Source organism: Athene noctua, chromosome 2 (genome assembly GCF_965140245.1).
Source record: "Athene noctua chromosome 2, bAthNoc1.hap1.1, whole genome shotgun sequence".
Lineage (NCBI taxonomy): Eukaryota > Metazoa > Chordata > Aves > Strigiformes > Strigidae > Athene > Athene noctua.
This window is the reverse complement of record NC_134038.1, coordinates 135,867,885-135,890,823: the sequence shown is the minus strand read 5'-3', so window position 1 is coordinate 135,890,823 and position 22,939 is coordinate 135,867,885. Positions and strand designations below refer to the sequence as shown.

Genomic DNA, 22,939 nt, shown 5'->3' with positions numbered 1-22,939 from the left:
TTCTTTATGGAGTTCAGGATTTAAAGGTGGTTTATTTAAAAATAAATAATTTCTTCCTCAATATAAACAAGCTCAAAAGTTTTCAGTTTTTGAAGTACACTGCTTTATGAGATGACTTACGTAAGAGGTCTTTGTGTGGCAATGATGTAATCTGGTCTTCCATTTTTGTAGACAAGACGTGCATTTGCCTGTACCCAGGCCCATCGATTTTCTTTGGTTAGAAGCCTAAATACAGTCATTCCACTCTCACCTGTCTTCATCACTAGAGTTAAAAAGTAAGTATACTGTTTACTGTCCAGTGAACAATAATAGGAAAATCTGTCATGTCATGAAAGTAATCCCATTTGTAGAGCAATTTTACAAATCTCATGTCCTTAATCACCCATTTCTGTGTGGCACTAATGTATTCCTGGTGAAACAGAATGATCATTCCCTTTAAGATGTGTACTTTAATTTAATAGTAAAATAAAAGCCAAAACTGCAAGCAGTTCTAAGATATCCACTAGAGACTGGCAACAACCTATATGGAGCTTCATCCACTATTTCTGCAATAATAGAAACTAATAAGTACTAGAACATAAATGACAAAAGCCAAAGTTTCTTTTACATCCAAAAAGTGACTATGACTTAAGGAATTAGAAAACACAGTAGCTCTGAACCCAATTCTTTCACATTTTGACTGGTGAATGCAGAGGTACTTCAAAATCCATTATTTTTCACTCCCACTATCACTTCACTAAGCAAGGCTTGATAAACACACTACATTTTTGTTGTACATCACCGAAAACACTGCATTTCTAGACATAAAAATTAAATTTAAAAAATATTAGGAAAGTTTAAGAATCCTACCAAAAATAATATTTTCTGCAGGACCTCTTTTTTATCAGCATCAGAAATTGAGCAAAACCAGTTTTAAAACAAAAAGTTTCAAACAAAATTTCAAATGTTCTGTTCTGGAAATATTTCTTTTCTTATACCCTATCAAATAAATCAACCCACTGACAGGCAACAGTGGCTGAACTATACCCAAAACAGAAAACCTGCTTAATACAGGTTGAGAACTAACCCACTGAGAGGGATTATTTAATTACACATCAGGGGAAAAAGGGAAAAAAATTTTCATGAGAAGCCAGTAGAAAAGGAGAAGCACAAAAATATCCTGAAAATGTTTCTGTAACTTCCAAAGACAAAAATGTTACAGCTGACAAAGACAGAAGTTGTCTACTAAATAGTTACATATCAGAAAGCTGACAGTTATTTTCTTATCTTAAAACATTATACTTCTCTCCTTAAGTTGTTACCTAAACCAAATCAAGCTGCCAAGAATCAAAACCAGAAATGTATAGGACACTAGCATGCTAAATCAGAGATGAATTTCTGTCAAAAATCTTACACTGATATCAAAAGAAAATGCTTTATTTAACTTCTTAACAGGAAAGCTATCTTTGAAATAGTCCCTTTGCCCAAAGGAAGTCGTTTAAATAGCAGAAGTCGGGTTGAGCAGAGAAGGAAGTGAGATGAGCAAGATGTGACAGAAACAGGAATATATAACCTAAAAGGGTCTAGATAGGAATATTAAATATTTCTTCATCCAGAATAAGTAACTTTTTATAGGGAGGAAAAGATCACATGAAATTGGTAGTGTTCTTTTTGTGTTTTGGTTTGTTGTTTTTTTCTTTAAAATAAAAAAAAGAGTACTTCATAGTATTTTTTCAGTATGAATATAATCCATGCTTTGATTTTTCACCCTTTCTCAGGGAATGAAGCTTACTTCGGACATGGTTTTCAGCGCAATAAAGCATATCAGCTGCATGAACAAACTGGTATCCTGTTCCTCTCATACACAGTTCTGCTTCAGTGTATCCCAGGACAATCTTTCCTCTGGAAGGTAAAAATAAAAAATTGCAACACTGCTGATGAATCAACTCACAGAATGAATGCCAAGCAAACTAATTACGGCTGGAACATTTCAGACGCAAATGCTAACTCCATTTTGATGCAATATCAATTGTATGCAGAAGCATGACAGTTCTAATAAAAAAAAATACAATTAAATCATAATATTTTTAGCAAAATTACTAGATCATTGAAAAATAGTGTGTCTACAGTTCAGCTAGACTCTTAATTGCATACTTTTGAATATACTCACTTATATCAGGTAGTTCCAATTTGTTGCAATTAAAGACACTGTTTGCTTAGCCCTGTTTCATAGCATTTACCTATAGGTGCTTGCATGTAGAATTAACTTCAATTAACTAAAGCTTCTTGCCTAAATTAGTATTTTTAGTAGCTTAAAACTCAAAACAGGGCATACCTCAGAACTACATCCCTTTCGCTGTTGACTGGTTTGAGACTCCTGTGCTTGCATTTAAGCTTTCTAAGATATGCCTCAGAAGAGTACTGGCAATAGAGTCATGTTTGACACTGGTAGCTAAAATTAGAGTACTTTACTTAGAGGCCAGGGAGATGAAGAACTTAACAGCATTTGTGTGAGCACTATGAAATGCATGATAGAATGAAATAGTGAGAAAGAGACTGAAACAGGATTTGAAACAAAGAATGGAGATCCAAAGACAGGGAAAAAAAGAGCAAAAGTAGGGATGGGGAACAATATATGCAAAAGTGTAAAACATGACCAAAATTGGAGGTTTCAAGTGAAGCATAATGAAAAAAATCAAACAGAGGAAAGAAAAGCCTGTGTTAACGTTAACTTTTACTAGTATCAGTTTATAAAATCCAAGAAAAACATTTTGGCTTAGCAGTAGACAGAATACTGAGAAACTTGACTCTACATTATCCTATAAGTAGACATGGAAATCCACATGAGATATTCCACTGAAAATGAGTCTGAAAGCTGAGAGCATTATCAGTCAAAAATAGGAAGGAAGGGAAAAGGAAGGAAGGAAGGAGGCAGAGGCTTTTGTTTTGAGAAAGAAGCATCTTAATAGGCTTCTTGCCATGTAATGCAATAGTGTTTCCAGTTTTTATGTAGAGGAAAGAATGGTTTGCAAGTGGTAAAAGGCATAGTATGAAAAAAGGACTTAATTTGTTTATTTTGAAGTAAAGAACATTTCCATTGTACTTTAGATCTATTTTAACTGAAGGAGAAAACATGCATGTAGAACAAAATGAAAGTGTTCTATCACTTCTAAAATCAAATTTCAACCAGATTTAAACATCAAACGTTTGTTCTTCCCTTAGTCATTAGGATTCTGTCTTTCAGGTTGTTTTGGGGACTTTGGGTGGATTCTTCTGTTTTTTTAATGAGCCAGCAAGCAATATGCCCTTTCAAGGAAGTACACTATGACAATTCCATTTCTCTTTACTTACTAGCAGGGCTGAATTGAAAAATCCTAACAGTTCCTAAACAATCATCGGTGTTGACTGAAACAGTAGCCAGCTTTATATTTCAAATAAATACTTGAAACATATCTCATCAACAAATTGTTAGAGTATTACGCAGAATAATTTACACCTACTTTGCATCACATCCAGTAGGTGTGAAATCCAATTTGTGTTTAGTTCTGAATATGAAGTTTTTGGTTCGGATTTCAAGGATAGATGGTGGTTGTAGGGGAGTAGCTACTGCAAACAGAGCAAGCTGAGGAGACAAAGTAGCACCATCCTTCCCTTTCTTGTTTTGTCCATGGAGAAACTTCAATCGTCCTTGAAAATTCATAGCCTTAGGATGAGGAAAAAAGTAATCGTTATACATTAGTGATATTTAAGAGTAAGATATTTATGTTATGATGTAAAACATGTATTTATTTTTTTAAGATCCATCAGATTGAAGCTTTGTAGCATGGCATACACAAAATTTAACTAACAAGTACAGAATACTGTTGTTATATTCCTGAATATGTCACTTTGAGATCTACTAAAAAATTCACTGGAAGAACAACTAATGGGAAGGTTGTTTTGTAAAAAACACCCCAAATATGTAACAGCAAATGCCAACTGGATCTTCTAATATTCTAATGAACATGGTGTTACACATACGTCCAATTAACATAACATTATTTCTCTTGTATTTCTGTCAGTCATTAGTATAAAATATGCAAATATGTACGATTGCAAAACCCTATATAAACCATTCTACTTGTAAGAAGTCACTTTGAAGATGATAAACCCACATTTCTCTTAAAATCTACAGCATTAACAAAAAATGTATTTAAAAAAACAAGCACAGCCTTTCCCAAGTAAGGGAAAACTATGGTTCTGTTAGTTATTATGACTTAACACATCACAAGATACCAAACAGAAAATAATCTCTGTAATGCTTTTTTATCTGCAAATCACACAGTACTTTACAAAAGCAGATGCATATTCATATTCCACTGAAGAATGTGAGCCATGAGAAATGAGAGAACTAGCACCTGGCTGCAACAACATGTTGAAGGGGACACATTTAGTGTCACTATCTGAAACATACGAGTTCAAGCAGCTCAGACATCTATGAAGACTTAACAAATAAAGTAAGTTGCTGTATATTTTGTAAGGACAATGCAGATTTCCAACTTGCAAGCACATGTGGAAGTTTTTACATAACTCCATACTCACCAGGAACCCAGATGAATTATCCAGGAGGCATCGTAACCTGCAGATGAAATTCCTTTCCATAAAGGAAGAATTCTCTGGAGGAAGTTGGTCTGGGTTATAATAGGTTGCTGGCTGTGAAAAGCCATTATCTCCTACAGGAAAGGATTATTTATAAGGATTATTTTTAGAAGAACACCTAGTGAAGACTATCTATAACAAATCCTCTTCCGTCTCATAAACAAAGCTTTAGGTCATGACCTAAGTAAGAACAATGTAAACTGGAAACATCCTCAGAACCTATACTGATAATAACACTAAGTTAAATATCAGTTCTTCTGATGGGATTGTTTCACAGGTTATGGTATTGCAAAACTGCATGCAATTTTATTTTTTTTAAGTGGTGTTTTTTGGTGTTTGTTTTGGGTTCTTGTTTGTTTGGTTCTTAATTTATTATGTTTGTCAGCAATCTAGATTCTGAATCAGCTGCAGAGAGCAGAGTTCTTAGCAAAGAGCACACCCAGATTTCTGCAATGGCAGAATCTGCAAAAGGCACAGTAACGATAGGAACGGAGTATTCAAAAGCTCAGGAAATGGTATCAAACTGTGAAACTGACACTTTCCAGACAGCCAGGTGAAAGCTGTAGCACTAAATAAAAAGAAGCATTTTTAGGGAACCACCACAATAAATCAATGTGAGTACTTTCTCTAATGGATGCAAAAACCCACTATTAAACAGTGAAAATATTTCTGGGCTGTGCTGATTATGAAAACAGCATAGTTACATCTCCAGAGAAACCTGGAATATTTTGTGTTTTGTGGGTTTTGGTTGGTTGGTTAAAAAAAAAATAAATCAGACTCAAACCCATGATTTATAACTAGGATAACAATATGATATTCTTCTGCCACTTCAGGACAAGCATTTGCTGCTAAGTGGCATTTAGAAAACAGACTTAAACATTTGGAATATAAAGTAAAAACAGAAGGTAAATCAATAAAATTCTGATAGAATACATATGTTCTGCATGAGACTACACACAGAGATACCAGAGCAGGTGTATTCACAGCAAATTTAGTAAAGCGATCTTGTTTGCAATACATCTAAAAAACCACAAACTACTCATTCCCTAGGAATTCATACACACAGAAAATTAAGGAAAAAGTGTAAAATCCTATTTTAGAGTGCTAAATACTCTGTAATTTAAAGAATAGTCCATATACTCCAAGAAAACTGGTTGCCATGTACAAAGGAGAATAGAGATTTTAAGAAAGAACCCATACTGATCTTCTCGACCTGGAGATAAAGTCAGGGAGAGCATGTCACTTATTCACACTCAACATTATGTTCTCTGAAGCATAATTTTGTCTCTTGGAGAGCTGGAAAAACTTACAGATAGGCTAGGTGGTTTGTACAGTGGCAAATCAATCCCAAAGGCAAATAGATCATGACCAAAAGGCAGTTCAATTTAATCTCCTATGAATTAAAGAAACTGAACTGGAGTCACATGAGATTGCTGATGGCTCACCAAGAGGCCTTGCAATTTAAGGTCATATAAATCCAACAAGAATGCAGAGTTATCCAGTTTTTCACATAAAATCAGGGGATATCTATTTTTTTTTTTCTTAAAAGAACTTCTATGCAAGATCAATTTTTGCTGAACAAACTTCAAGGTATGGAGAAAAAGAAAAAGGGCTTTACCTAATAGTGTTTATGAAAAAGGATAATCTGAAATTACAGCCAACTGCAGAACAGTGTAGCGGCCAAAGCCACCATTGTGAGCTGATCCCACACATATAGGAACTCAGATACTTGTAGTCCAAGGTAGTCAACACCTAACTTTGATATTAGAAAATAACAAATTCCCACACTTGTCATATGGATGGTTCTCAACAGTTAAAAGCAATCTTACTTCCTTAATTCCTACTGCTGCAGGTTTTACTTTTTCAATTGCCAGTGAGAATTTTCAACACTTCTGAGGCAGTGCTTCTCCAAGAGGTGTTGAAACAGATTAAATGCTCTCTGAAGAAGCAGTGATTATGAAGAAAAGGCAACAAAGAAACAGCTTGCAAATCCCAATTCATTTTTCAAAAATCATAACTTTTATATCCTCGAGAATCCCTGCATATACATAATTCAAAATGGTTGATACACTGCATACATCAACATTTGCACTTCACAAGTATCGGCACCAAGGAAGTCACTAGTACTTCACCCTCCCCCCAAAAATCCCAATTTGTGTGTTCCTCTTCTATTGCCACAACTTTATTCTTGCAAAACCAGCTACTACTGAGAAAGCCAGTAAGGCTGGAAGAATATTGGTATCAACAGCTGGCTACTGTCAAAAGAGCTGAGTGGAAGAGCTGCTGGCCAGGCAGGAGTATACTGAGAGCACTGAGCAGTTTAGGGTGCCATAAAGGCCCTCTGTGTGTTAGTTCAGTCAGCTCTTTCATGGACATTAATGATGTTATAGTCAACTTCTTGAAGGGGATGTAGCTTTGCCCCCTGCTATACAAAAAAAGACATAGACATCTGGAGCGGGTCTAAAGAAGGGCCAAGAAGATGATCAAGGGACTGGGAAGCCTGTCATATGAGAAACCACTGAGAACTGGGTTTGTTCAGCCTTGAGAAGAGAAGGCTTAGGGAAAACCTTATCACCACGTTCCAGTATATAAAGGGTGGCTACAAAGAAGATGGAGACTCCCTTTTTATAACGAGTCACATGGAAAAGATGAGGAGTATCAGGTACAAGTTACTCCTGAGGAGATTCCAATTGGACACAGAAGGGAAATTGTTCACCATGAGAACAATCAGCCACTGGAATAATCTCCCCAGGGAAGTAGTGGATTCCCCAACACTGGACACTTGTAAGATTCAGCTGGGCAGGTGCTGGGCCATCTTGTCTAGCCCGTGCTTTTGCCAAGAAAGCTTGGACCAGATGATCCTTGAGATCCTTTTCAACCTGGTATTCTATGATTCTATGATTTAATCATCAGTAGCAGGCTCCTTGAAGAGCTCTGATTAAGTCTTCCAACTCAGATAAATCTGGCTGACAAGTGCCTACCGAGTGTAGCTCTAGTATCTAATAAGCAGTACAAGGCTTTCTGCTAGCATCCTTGGCACTGGTAGGCACGCCCTTCAGCACTTCTGCCACAGGAACAACTCAGTGTTATTCTTCTGGTAAATCCAGAGCTGGAATTTGAATCTTATCTGGGTTTTCTCAAGTGTCTGTCAACTTCCCTAGTGAAACAGGCAGGTCCCAATAGTGAACAAGGCTTTGGTGGAAGAAGTAACAGTCTGTAGGTCATGAGAGGAGGAGGAACAGAACTAAAACCAGGAGAAAATGGGCTTCAAGCCAGAGCCTCCTATGTTTGTGAAAGGAATACTGCTGCACGCAAAGAGTCTTACAGAGCATCTGCAATCCCTGGAGCAAAACTACCAGTTAACACTATATGGTTTAGAAGCCATATCCCTCATGAACCTCACACTGGATCTCATCAACACCATGAAGTGATGTGCAGAACATGTTGTGCATTAAGTCCTTTTCTTTCTCTTTAAGCTCAAGACCAAGACCATGCACGGGTGTATAGCAAGTGAACTTTTAAAGATAATCCAGATTTAAGGCCTCAAAGCAAATATTTGGGACTGAAAAATCAGAATTTTGCAAACTTCTCTGGGAACTTGACAGGTCTGAGAAGCACAGTAACAGCTGAGGAAACCAGTGGTCTAGGGACATACTATAGTATTGAGTGAGAAATAACCAGCCCAGACTAACTGAAGCAGAATTAGTTCCCAGACTCAGGCTGGAATCTGTGCTTAAGCCTGAGCACGTTTATAACATGTCTATAAATATCTGTATAATGCTAGCTGAATCTATTAAAAAGGAAATTGATTAAATTAGCAAAAATGTAAGGGTTTCTTATGATCATAGAATTACCCTTTGTTATAAATCTTAATTCAGTTTAAGAAATCCTTAACATCAAATATTTTCTGCGAGTTGAGGCCCAAAAATAATTAGCAGCTTCTAGTAAGTTAGGAACCCAAGGTACAAAATAAACAGTTGTTTGTAATCGTGCTCAGCACTTCCTGTCATTCAGTCACATCCGATGCCAAGTCAACCGGGAATCATACTTTTCAAACACAACTTTTCATAAATTCATATGCACTTGCTTAAGCGTTATAGAACACCACTTTAAAGTCAACAGTAAGCCGTCACATAAAAACCTGGTTACTGAGTGCCAGCAGCTGTTTGCTATACCAAACTGTAATATTAACTAGTTGTGTAGCATGTTTTCAATCAGACTGTGCAGACTGATCCATAGATGATACAACAAAGTTGACCACTAAATGAAAAACTGAAATACACTGAGCCATGAAACAAACAATAACATTTGCTGGTTTTTATTTCTCTGTCAAATCATGGCATTTCTGTAGTCTAAAATATTATATATGAAATCATTAGAGTTTTAAATCAAATTTCTTCATGAATGGTAGATTTATTTAAAGATAACATGGACTTTTTCTGGATTCAAAAAAATCTATAATCAAGTAACAGAGAGCTTTACCTAAGTAATTAAACAACTGTTGTGCAAAATGGAGCATTACAGCTGCCTCAACAGTTTTGTTGTCACAGGCAGGCATATGCCTCCCATATACATGTAACCATCCTTACGGACACACAAGCAACACATTTCTCCTTAGTTGTTTCGCAGTATAGCGGATCACTTAAGCATCAGTCAGTAACACATGACAACCTGATGCTCTAACAAGCATACTATTTGGTCTTAAAGGATCATCTGTTTCATCTTTGTTCCCTCTTCCCCTTTTATTCCCAAGGGAGGTACTGGTCTATGTGGCAGCCTGCACACAACAGTGACAAATGTGGAAGAGTAAACTCCTCTGTGACCAGGAATGCACTATTCCATATATTAACACCATAACTAACACATTCATAATCATGGAATGGATCTACCATCCTGAAGAGCTTAAGGAAGCTGTCATACCCCACAGTCTGCTGGTCTTCCTAAGCTAATAAATTTGGTGTTACGAATTGTAACCAGGAGTAACACATGTAAAAGAGGGATCATTACTTCTGAGAAATCACTTCCTCATTCAAACAGTGATTAAAGGTGAACAGTATGTGAGGGTGAACAGAGAAAAATAAAACTACCTTCTTACATCATCAAAAGAAACTATCCACTTCTGACTGTCCTCTGTGCCACACAAACATGCAGGATTACCTACTTTGTTATTTACCACAGGACTACTGATCAGACATGCAAGACATTCAGTCATTTATGCTCCAAACTGAAGTCTTTCAATTTAAAGCATAATTAGTATTTTAATGGTGCTGTACTAGGAATAGCACTGCTTAAAGTGGAAAAAAAAAAGTAATTCCCACTGTTGGCTGAACATGTCCATAAAATTAAAATAAATCTAAAAGATGTTATTCCTTTGTTCATATAATAGAACCTAAACTTTTTTACATACACAAATTAAAAACAAACTCTGATTAGTTATCGACAGGCAAACACATAAGTTGGCTGCATTCTCACCTTGTACACTTGGTCCAGAATCTGCAGACTGGGCAGGATTTAATGCCCAATGTAGCTGTCGTTGAAACTCAGGTCTGTCTTCTGTGTGAATCAATTCAAATACACTCTGGTGTATAATATCAGACTATGCACAAAAAGGAAAAAGGTGGGAAAGAAAGAGAATAAGAAACAATATGATATAAGGTATTTGGTTGACAACACTGATATCAATATAGCAAAATCCATTTTGCTCAGGGATAAAGATAGACATTTGCTTTCACATGGCAAAGACTTCACAAAACAGTTTTTAGCAGCATAGAGAAAAATTTGGTCACACTGATGACTGCAAACGTGAGAAATAATAATAAAAATACTACCTCCGAAAAAATATAACATTATGTCAAGTATTTCTTTACTTGCTTTTATCTAAGCAAACCTGGAACTGTTATGCTTAAGTTTTGTTTAAATCATTTCATTTTACATACTGGTAAATAAAGTACTTGCCAGCTGGTACTTGAGACTAACTCATTCTAGGTGCTACAGGAATACAGAAGAAGCCAGGACCCCGAACCAAACAACTTCCAGAACTAAGCCAAGTAGAATATGAACACTGAAACTGAACATTGTTTGCCTGAAAGCTTTGTCACTCCTTAAGGATGCACTAAAATCTGTAATTATTAAGCACTCGTATTGTCACCAACCGCATGGTTAGGAATGCGATCTAAATGGCAAAACTACAACAGCCAGGATAAGTGGCTGAAAGAAATTAAGGTGAAAATATCCACCCAAAATATTAAACAAAAGCCTCAGTCAACTGAGAGGCGTTAAACTGCCCGTTTTCTGCATTGATCAAAAACTCAACCATTATATAAACAGAAAATATTTAAAATATAGATCTGAAGAAATTAAGATGAGCTGGCCAAAGCAGAAGCGTAGCTCAAATTTTGCTTTGATGAATTTCATAAAAGAATCAGTATTTTCCAGAATAAATTGCCAGAAATGCTAATTTTTGTAACTTTAAGACTTCAGTTCTATATCATGCACTTGATTTATTGGCATTACTATACAAATTTTATGCCCAATTTGTTTTCCAAGCTTTTTTGTTCATTCCCCAACAGCAAAAGTATCTGTAATCCTAGTAATAATAATGTTTTGTTTGGAATATTTTCTTTTACACAAACATTCCTCTAATCTCTTATCAGTTAGTTAAAATTGCAGACTAAGCAGAGTTACTGCCTAGTTTTAGACAGCAACTGAATCTATCATACAGTACCCAAAGATATAAATTGATAACTATAACTAAGCTTCCTTCATTTTAACATAAATTAATCACTGGAGTCCTCAAAGGAAGGCAACATGTGCCCACTGGATCTTGGTCTTTACTACTTTGGTAGCTGACTTGCAAGCCCAAGGAAGTTAGCCATACATGATCTGCACCATAAATTGTAAATAACAAATGCTTGTTTTGAAATAAATAAGTAAACAAAGAAAGTAAATACAAGCAAGAAAACACTAAAATTCTAAAAATACTAAAATCACAAAGTTGATATGTAAAACCTCAAGGCATATGGAGTTAATTGTGTATGCAAGGTTTCTATTAAAATAATTACCTTCCCATTGAATTATGTCTCACTCAGCATCATAAACTGGGTAACACCACAGTATAAATTTCAAACAGTTGTTCCAGTAAAGACTAATTAAGTGTGAAAATTTCCTATCTTGCCTAACCCTACTTTGGAAATTATATTCCTGTTGTGCTTGGCCTGAGGTCCCATTTCAGCTATGTAACCTGATAGAAAATTAATATGGTTACAAAGTACCCCAACCCGAAGTAGGTAACTGAGATTTTTATTACACAGACTATCAGACTCTAAATATGAACACTGTTGCCCTCTGAAATTAAGCAAAACCTCTGCAAACAAATAAAGGAAAAAATAAACTTACTTGTTGGAACCCCAGGTAGTCTTGGATAGTAGAAGAGACATAAAAAACCAGAGCATCAGCTGTAACAACTAATACAAAACCATTTAATGCCTGGGGAAAAAACACAGCAATCTGTCAGCTTTAGACACAAAATTCCAGATAATAATTGTGGCTGTAAGTCTACCCTATACCCTAGTCTCCCAATAAAATGTGAAACATGCGAAAACATATCATTATCTAACAGCATAAACAGAAGGATTCTTCACTGCATCTCTCTACAGTATATATGGCACAATGAAGAAAACTGCATTTAATGGAAAAAAAAGTTATTTTGGAAAATTCAGGGGAGAAGCTAAACCCTATTGATGACTTTTAATTACTTTGCTTACAGGAGATGAGGGACAGCAGCATGAACAACTAAGTTTATCTAATATCAACCATAGTTCACAATGCTTGCGTGGCTCAAGCCTTCGGTACACCCAGCTGCCCACAGCACGAACGGGAGCCATGTCACAAACCCAGTCCCCAAATCTGTTCTATTCATAGCGCAGACAGGACTAAGTGGACAGGAAATCAAGCAATCAAGATCCCCTATATAGTCAAAGAAAACATTTTATAGCTTACTTAAAATAGAAAACCTCTGTACAAGCAGATTGTTGCAAGTAAACAATGTTTTTGAAGAGATTTCCCCCTTCATGAAGCAGCAGACTAAGTGGCTCCTTACTCAAAGTCACGCAAAGGGCATTTATCTGGACTCCCAATCAATACAGTTCATGGCAATTGTTGTGATAGCAAACAGTACATTTGTGACTTGGCAGCTCATCTGAAAGGTGCTGATTTACTTCGAATGCATTTCAGTCATGATTTAACAAAAGGCTGTCTCGAGGGACTGGATTAAGTATATTGTGCCACTTAATTTCCTCAACTGCATTCAAAGTCAAATTTGGCCAGCATACTCAAAACAGTTTCTAAAACACTTTATTATGCAAAATTATTGTAACATAGTAAATGCATAGTAAGTGAAGGATATCCTATATCTTACTGTAACAACATAATAACATATTTTTATTATAAGCCAGCATCATTCTTTCACAAAGATTAACTCCCATAGCACCACACTATGCTAATCACCAGTTGCTTTTCCATATTTTGCAGAGATACGGTTTTACTATTTCTTGTATAGTTAAGTCAAGTTAAATATCTAATTAAATGACCGGTCTTTAAGTGCTGCAAAGCACTCCTATTTAATGTATAGGCATTTATCTATTCTCATGAACACAAACTCCTTGCACAAGTTTAGAGAACTTTACCCGAACATAGTATGAGCTAAAAAAAAAATCTAAAATTAAATAGCATAGCCAGTCTGAGAAATTGAGTAGTTATATAGAATCCCTGGTTTTGATGAAGTTCACAGTAATTCCAATGAAGCAGAATGCCGCAATGGCAGGTGTTTGTGTCCTCTGCTGACCTATTCTGCAAGGCGTTTCATCTCAAATCCTTGATATAAAAAGTCTGCAAACTACACAGTATCTAATTCTGGCCCACATGTTAAAATTGGTTATTCTGGTCTGTTTCACAGAAAGCTATGTACAGTTTCTGTACTTGGAATTCAAACACATTTTACAGTGGCTCTGGTATGCAGTTCACCTTGAAACATCATTGTTACTGCAGAAATCAGATGCTTTCTGTAAGCCAAAAATTCTGTAAAATTCAAGTTTGCCCAAAAATCTAATCTGTCAAATTACTGGAAGTTCCTTAAAACATGAAGGTATCCAGGATACACCAATAAATGGGAGATTGGTTATGATCAAGGTTTTGGCAAAATGCAATCCTAAAATAATTATCTTTAAAGGCATAATAAAATTTCTCCGAGTTTATTATTCTGGAGCACTGGAGACAATATTTGTGCTTCTACAAAACTACTCTCAATATTCCTAATACAAAGACAGTTACAAAGCTGGTCAATTACTGGTGAGAAGTCGGGCTTTTTAAAAAAGTCTTAAAAGGTTGTCATTTGGCTTGCACTTCATATCATAAACTTGCTCAGACTATAATAGATTATGTATCTAAAATAAGAATTTGAAATAATTTAAATACTTTTAAAGGAGATACAGCTTAATTTTAAGGAAGATACATCTATGACCTCTACTTGCACAAAATATTGATTTGATAAGACAGTTTCTACATTGGAAATTAAAGACAATTTCTATTTGTTAGGAAACAAGAAAAAACATCTGGTGAACAAATAAAAAAAATATAAAAAATAGGGTATATATCCCTACCAACTTTGCAAAAAATAGAGAATAAAAAGGAAATGTTAATCATTAGTTACAATTTATGGAAACCTGTGCGACCTAAAAGACATAAAAGCTTAAGCAGAAGGGAAGGATTTTACCAACATTTACTGATACTCTGTATCTCCTAGAAAATTCTCACTTTCATAATTAATTTCTTACATTCCCAAAGAAAACTCTATCTGCATATTCATTTTCATAATTTCTTTTATATATAAAATATTTTTTAAAACATTAAAGAAATTAATTTACTTACTTCTCAAAAGGAGCAGAATTTACAGTACCAAGTATATCACCAATTTCATTTTCACACTGGAAAGCAGTTTGCTATAGCAGTTCCCTCATGTAACTTCCATTCAGAAGTCATGAAAAGTAACTAAATTTCACATCAAATAGATGCCTCCAGTATAAACCATATACAGTGGTTTTTGAGATAATTTATATTTAAAAGAAAGCTGTTCACCTGCAGTAACACCATAACAGTTCTTTGTCATACTTTATTAAGGTTAGAAAATTACACACACGTCCTGCTTTTTTAGTCAGTTAGGAAACAATTTTCAAATAGCATTAGCTTATAGTAATTGTTTTGTGAGATTCTTAGAAGCTGTTTTCATTTCTATCCTTTGAACCGTTAAATTAATTTTGGTTTAAGCAAATGATTGGCTCTGACTGACCTAATGATTTGCCACTTCTGATAGATAAATCAGTGTGAAACCTGTGTACAAGACAGATTATCAACATATTTCAAATGGAGCTGCAGGTCACAGTAAAGTTTATTTTACAAAACTCATTAGAACATTGGAATACTTATATTAGTAATTTTGTGAGTTTAATCTGGATCTAGTATTATATTGTTATATTTCATATTCTATGATACTCTAGGTCATTAAAACAGACTATAAATCAGATGATATAATTTTAAAAAACTCTTTTTCATTAATACTTCCCATTAGTTCACACCGCTAAAAGGTATTGAAAGTATTTTAAAACCTATCCTGAACATGTACCATGAACTGTGAGGTCTTTCAAACAACTGAGAAAGCAAGATATTCCAGCAAGCCCACGGTCTTTTAAAAAGAAATTGTTTTTTAGACAATTAGTCATGAAATTTACAGTAGATGACTAACCTATCTGACCTTTATGAAGATTGTTTCTTTATATTAATATCTTTATTAAGAATAGAGGCAAAGGCATGTGAAAAAACAACTCTAAGAAATTACTCTGAAAGAGTTGAGAACCCTGTAGTCCAACATTCACTCTTCGATGTCACTACTACCACCAAAAAAAAGTGCAAGAGCTGTATAATATTAACTTAAAGAAAATGAGGAGTTTAACAATAGGAAAACTACCTTTTTCAATCTCATCTGCAAATAACTGGTACATTAAATACAATATATTTTTTTTTAAATCTTTGTGTAATACATCCACTGCAAAACACACCTGCAGTAAGAGTTCTCCTTCCAGGATCTGCATCCCTTCTCCACGTTTTGCTGTTCTACAGTTTTCCTGAATGCCATTTCTTTCTGCTCTTGTAGAATTAGAAGATTTTAATGCAACTAGAAAAAGAAAGAAAAAAGGTTGAGTGTTCTTTGAAAGGTTCACTGGAAATTTATGTGATAATGTGCTACTTTGTGTAAGAAAAAATTTAAAAATTATAGTTTAAAAATGCTTATAAAGTCAATCTAATGAAAGATTTCTGTTTCAGTGTCAGACTTTTTCCTTATCTTTAGAGACAATCCCCAGATTTGTTGTCCATCTCCTTTCTAAATTATAATACCTTCACAACAGAATCAGTATTATTCGAATAAATGCAAATCTCATTATTTTATTCCTTTTTTTCTTCTCTTCTTTACTATAAGGCTCACCTTCAGTCTGAAACTCCCGTTAATAAAGGACGTTTTCGTTTTCATGCAACAATCTCCTATAACCAGCTAACAACACTGCTTTAGGTATGACAACGTTGACACTTATTCTATCCCATCTAATTTCAGACATCAAACTATGGTACCTCAGATATAAGTCACCTCTAGACCTAAAGCTCTCTTCAGAGAAAGAAAGGAAAGAAACAGGAACCCTAAATATATATTACAAATTAAAGGAAACAAAGAAAGCTATTTAAAAAGAAAGTTTTTCACCATAATTAAATTTTAACCATTTAAACAATTAAGCAAAATTTCCAATTTCAGATAAAATACTATAACCATGAACCATCATTATTCAGGTCACAAATACATCCAATTGAAAGAAAAAAAAAATTACTCAGTGAATAAGGGATGAAGAATCAGACTAAATTGCTACAAAGTATCCGAAAGACATACTAGCTCCCATCTCTGCACCCTGTCTTCTAATTAACAGGATGCTGTCAAGTAAAAGTAGATACTCAAAGATTGCCCATAACTCAGAATGTATTTACTGTCCACAGAGTTCTAGAAAAAAAAAAGTCTCCAAATCTGAAATTAATCTGAGTGGATCCACAGTGTCTAAACAGTTTAAAATTACTTGAGTAATTGTACCTTAAACGGTAAGTTTAAGGGATAATTTTACAACTTTACCGTAAGCAGCAACACCACAACCCCAAAATTTGTAAGCTGAAAATGAAATTTATAGAAGCAACTGCGTTTCTATAAAATGCCAACAGTTTCTCATAACAATGAGATATTCACCCTAAATTCCAAATGATTTTTCAACCTGCTAAAAACCCTTCATTTTTCAGCTGCTCAGAACTTTAGTCAAGAAACCTGAAGAACTTCTGTTCACTCACTGTTCAAGTAGGTTAAATATACTAGTATATTAACTCAAAGATAATTTATGCCTTTCAAGGGTTTTTTTAAGCTATCACCACAGCTAACAACTTTCAAGCCAGAGAGTTTTCATTAAAATATCCCTCAAAGGCACCACACAGGAAAAACATGTTCTAAAAAGACATTTACTGATTAATCAGTCAAGAATTTATCTGAAGGTTTACTTTGAAATTAAAATCTTAATGCTCTCCTTCCTACCAGATAATCAAAAAGTACTGTAAAAGGCCACACAGTGTTGAATTGCAAATTCATTATAAATTCAAAGGAAGATGGAGCAATATTTTTTTCCTAAGCATTATTTTAAAAGAATGTCTAGAACATTCACTAAAAACCCCTGAAATCCACTGGCAGTAGAAGAAAACTCCTTTTAATTTACACTGTATGATTATTGAGAAGGCCCACATTCAGCTTTGGAAGTTGCAAGATATCTGATCACTCTTGCCATTCTGAAAAATACCATATACAATTACGTACAAGTGTGTTTTTTTTCTTTTATAATGTGCAAATAATAAATCGTGGGGAGGAATTAAAGGTGGTTGACTAGTGAATGATGCTCTGCTCTACAGCTGTCAATTAACTAGAGCTCAAACACAGCCTATGCACTGGTATGGTGATATTCCTCCTAACTTTCAAAGCGTACAATAGGCACACATGAAGTTCCATATTTTGCTGAATTAGAACCTATACCTTTTGTAGAAATCAGAACATGGATGAGATCAAGCTGTTGTAAACTGAAACAGATGGAAAAATGCTGACCAAAAAATAGAAGATTGTGTTTAAAAGAAGTGGAAGATAGAGTAGAAATTGCAGCTGTATACATCACTGGGTGGGGGCACAACTCCTGAAAAAAACCCAAACCCAAATTTACCTTGTTCTGATTGATAAATCACAGGCTTGCTAGTGCCTGCTACAAGCCACCCAAGTCACTGAAGTTTCTCCCTCAACAGCCATAGCTAAGGGTGATCACACTACAGGGAACATCACGTTCTGAGACTTTGGAAATGCATCATTAACAGCTCTAAAACATACAGATACTTTAAAAAACCAAGCTGGAAAACCATTAACTGTTCCATCTGTGGAAAAGAAAATTTTTATCATCCCTCATCTTGATTAATAAAGGGGCATCAAAACCGGTGTAGATGTTGCTTAGGTAGGCGTGGTCTTCCACTGATTTCATAAAAACTAAAATGTCTTTAAATAAAAACAAAATTTTGTTTAACCAGTACTAGAAAAAGCTAATTTTACAAAAATCAAAAGTCAAATTAGCTAGAAGCACATAATTTCAACAGCAGAACTAATTTCTTGTTAGGTGGAAGTAATATAAATAATAATGTAGAAAACAAACAGTAGAGATAACCAAATATTTCTATTTAATACTTCTGAGAATAACAAGAAAGATATTCACATTTCATGATAAAACTAAAAATTTTAGTCAAGATTTTAAAAACAGCTTGTTGAATTTCCTGCTGGGGAGATAAAATAATGGAACGGATGATACAGAACTTTGAACAATAAATACTTAAAAGAAAATAGTATTTAAAAAAATAAATCAGTATTCAAACCATCTATAAACTTTAATAAAATATAAATGTAACTTGTAAAGTTAACAATGCTAATATATGGTAATTAACAGCCCTCTGTGATTGAACTTCTTTGTTAATAGTCTTCAAAGAAACATTTAAAAAAAATTGCTAGTAAGGTTTTAGGTTGACACAAATACTCTGAGACTAAGAGAGACAACACAGGTCCCTGACACTGAGCAATCCCCGCTATGTGGATGCAAACTTGCAACGTGTGGTTCAGTACACTCAAATTGAAGGCTACCAGATCCCAACAAGTGGCCTGACGGTATGGGAAGGCCATCTTGCGAAGCAGTAATTCTGAAAAGACTTAGTCATAGCACATAGTGCTGTGGCCTCAGAAATACCAGCTAGAGATATAGTAACAGATGATAAGAACTAAAACTAAAACCTGTTACTCATCCAAAGGTAATATTACAATCAACATTACCTAGTTTAAAATCAGCCATGCATTCTGCTGCTTCCTATAGTCTACGTTACTCATATAGTCAGATGAAATAATCCCAATAGTTCGCTGCTTTATAATCTTTGAATCTCTGAATTAAGTACAACACATTTTGGCCTACCCCCTCTTAATTTTCAGTCACAGAAAATCAAAATGTGAATACTCACAGAGTAAACAGAAAATCTGTATACATACTCTAAAATACATGAAAGACACAATCAAATTACATCTCAGAATTTTCCATTAATAACTTTAAAGCAACAAAAATAAAGCAAAGTTGTTTATACCTATTAAAAAAAACCAAACCCCATAAAATTCTGCTACACAATTTTAGCAAGAGAGCTAGATTGTAAGCACTTGCTTTCCAAGTAGGTTAATGATTGTCACAATCCTATGTCGAGCAACAAGCATCATTTCCACTGCCCAGACTTTCCTGATTTGAAGTAAAAGCTAAATCCCAAAGAGAACAGAACTGGATAGTGACCTTTAACAGGTTTTTCTAGACACAAAACAACATTATAGTTTCTGGTACATTTGTTTTACCGTTGTGAAATGCTTTAGCACACAAACCAGCAAATATAAAGGATAGTCAGCTTTACATTGTATCTACAAATTAAATAACAGTGGTATCATCAGTGTATACCACTTTATCTCTGCTTCTAGCTGGTACACTCAGGGGAGCAGATTTGTACAGAGATGTAGTGTACTTTATTAGACTAACAGTATGTCTGGGAAAGAAAAAAACAAGTCTGACATACAAGTACTTCTTCAGGTCTGGAACAGAATTCAAACAATTGAGTTCTAACTACCGCCAAAAGCCATCTTTCATTTTAAAAGCATGTTAAGCATTCACTGAAAAATTATTTTCGATACCTAAGGACAACAGGTATTATGCAATCTTGCTTCTTTCCAAGGACTAACATTCAGTCTGAAAAACTGCTTTTGGGATATATCCTAAACTTCATTAGTTAAAAGCAGCGTGCTGAATCAACTGATAATACATGATAGATTAGTTTCATGAACTATCTGTTGAGATTTTCAGAAGTTAATCTAATAATATGAAGTAAATTATTTTTTAAAAAGTCTGTCCACCATCTCCTTTAATGTCTATACTATCCCCCAAAGAGAAGCCCTAGACCAGGATGCAAAAGGTCTTTTTCACCTTCAAACACTTGATCTCTAGGGTTTCTACATTGCAGATATGCTCCAGCTGCAACCCATAGCAACTGGGGTCCTCTTCCTCATGGCTTTCACTCCTGTTCTCAGTGAGAACCTTTGCCATCATTTCCTCACTTGACAGCCAGCTGCTTTGAAGTCCCATCTCCACTGTTTTCAGCTTGCAAAATCAATGACCATGCAACCATCTGTAGCTACCAGAGCACCTTCAACAGAAATCCTGTAAATGGTGATTACTTACTCTGATTACCAGAAGTTGGAGCATCAGAGAATTGCAAAATTTTCAGAGCAAATGCAAATACACACATACTCCAGGGGGCACTACCTGTACTAACTGTTGCAAAGTTAATAAAGTAACTGGAGATGCTGAGTTTTCAGCATAAGGTGTATGCCAGCAACTATCCAGCCAACTTTCTGATGGGCATTCATACAGAAGCCTGATTTAACACACAAATATTTGAGCAGTCTACTATTACTTTAAGAAAATAATATTGGCAGTTGAAGTAATAGAGAGGCATTCAAAAACCATTCTAGTTCCCCTTTCTATGAAAGAAGTAACACTCCTACAATACTTGCACAAATATGCAAAAGGAATATCAGGAGAAATAAAATTTAATAAAAATGCCTTTAACCTGCATATGACTATTGTCTTACGGAATATTCTGAGAGAGAGAATCCCTAGAGATGAGAAGAGGATCCCTAGCAGTGTATATCAGGACACTGTCAATCCTCAACTCAGCCAAACCAAGCTCTATTATACTGTTTTCCTCAAATCTAGAAACTACTTAATTTGAAAAAAAAGTGCGATTTTGCAAAGCATCAGAAAGAACAAAACAAACAAGAAAAAAATATTTAATTTTCTGTGTTGTGCGAATATAGTAGTTTCTCTAACATAAATGAAGAAAATAGATCACATTTGAGGGTGCTCAGCCATAGAGTCTGAAGAAATTATCCATTGAAACCTGGGCATTCCCACACCACATGTCTCATTATTATTAAAGGAGTGAAGAAATATATGATTAAACAGACTTTCCATCTCAAAGTTTGCCTAAAGCAGACACGTTATAAGTGTTGAATAAAAAAACAATTCAGAAATTGCTGACAGAAAAGCTTCATGGAAACCATACCAAGATACTCTGCATTTAGAACCTTCTCTCTTTTCTACCTTCCCCATGCCCCACAAAGAAAAAGCACATCAAAAAGATTTGAGGAGCCATGGTAGCTCACTGCAGAGAAGCGTAGAGAAAGGAATATCCAAAGGATGCCAAATTTTAACTGAGCCTTTTAAAATCATATTGAGATGCAACAAATTTATTAAATCAGCCTGAAGATTATTTTAATTTTAGTTGAATGATTTGTTCAAGCTTAAAACTGCACTGAAGTAACACTTGCCTAATATCATAAGTATATCGTTAGCACATCAGTCATGTAGTCCTGGAATTTAATCTTAAAGAGCTTCCCAGAACTGCTTTATATCAACTTTTGGCACAGTTCCCACAATTCAGCCAAACAGGTCAAAGTTTGCAGTCAGAGCCAATTTAGACTGCTTCATAACCTTTTCAGTAGAATTATAAATTCAACTAGTCTGTTCTAGATTACTTTAAAAAACAACAGTTCTCATGAGGGGGGTGGTCTTACTCGCTTCAGCAACAAATGCTAACCTCCAACACAAAGTTCACCAGCCAAAACAAGACAAAGAGGGCACTACTGAGAAAACCGAGTTTAATATTAAACTCTTGCCTAAATCATTAACATACGCTGAACTGTTTATACTGGCAAAAGATCCATTTTAAGTGGGAGAAGGTATTATATGTATCCACGTAGCTATATGCAACCTTGACTATCTGCACTACTTAAGATTATATGAAACATTTTGCACTTGCTACCTCTGAGACTATAAAGGGAAAAATGTTTCTGAATGTTATTAAGTACCACAAAGAAAAAATGCAATTAATTATTTTTTTAGAAAGATAAAACACGCATTGATTGCATATTTTGTAAATAGCTACACTTGTACAAGATAGCATAAACCATATATTTACTTGCTAAGGATTGCTCTGTACTTAGAGATACAAGAGAAAATAAATACAATTCAGAATGATCATAACTGTATCTCTAAAGTTTTAGTTATGCTACACAAAGACATAAATAGACTTCTGTGTAGACTGCATGTACCACTACGTTACATATGGGAAAAAAAGAGTTTTCACCATATTTTGCATACTTAACTTTTGCATTTCCTATCCCTTCATCTATGAATTCTGAATAATTTTCAAGATAGTAAGATATAAATAAACAATATAAAGATGAAAGCTGAACAAGTATTTACATTGAAGTGCTAGAAAAAAGGCAATGTATAGTGTAGACGTCTTTTTTAAAATCTTGACAAGTTTTTAATATTGAAGTTCCATATTTTAATTTTATAATCCCAATATCTTGACCTCCAATTATTCTGTCATTGATTAACAATTAAATCTGAGAGCTGTGATATGCACCAGACTTTTTATTTCTTATATGTCTGAAGAGGAAAATTTAAAGGCTCTCTTCCTTGTAAGCTGTATTAGAATTTGCAATACAGCTTGTAAATTACAGTAAGCTGTGGATGGATGGATATAACACATGTATTTTCCATTACTATCAAAACACCAAAAC

General features: G+C 34.8%; 1 protein-coding gene across 1 annotated transcript in view; it reads right to left on the bottom strand.

The window, feature by feature from the left end:
• Positions 1-22,939, bottom strand: part of AHR (aryl hydrocarbon receptor) — a 66,482-nt gene that overhangs the window by 8,528 nt on the left and 35,015 nt on the right. The window contains exons 3-9 of the mRNA XM_074900369.1: positions 15,726-15,841; positions 12,013-12,102; positions 10,090-10,213; positions 4,561-4,691; positions 3,480-3,682; positions 1,772-1,881; positions 121-262 (exon numbers count right to left, since the gene is read on the bottom strand). Of these exons, the coding sequence (XP_074756470.1) occupies positions 121-262; positions 1,772-1,881; positions 3,480-3,682; positions 4,561-4,691; positions 10,090-10,213; positions 12,013-12,102; positions 15,726-15,841 (916 nt within the window). The remainder of the gene's footprint in view (positions 1-120; positions 263-1,771; positions 1,882-3,479; positions 3,683-4,560; positions 4,692-10,089; positions 10,214-12,012; positions 12,103-15,725; positions 15,842-22,939) is intronic.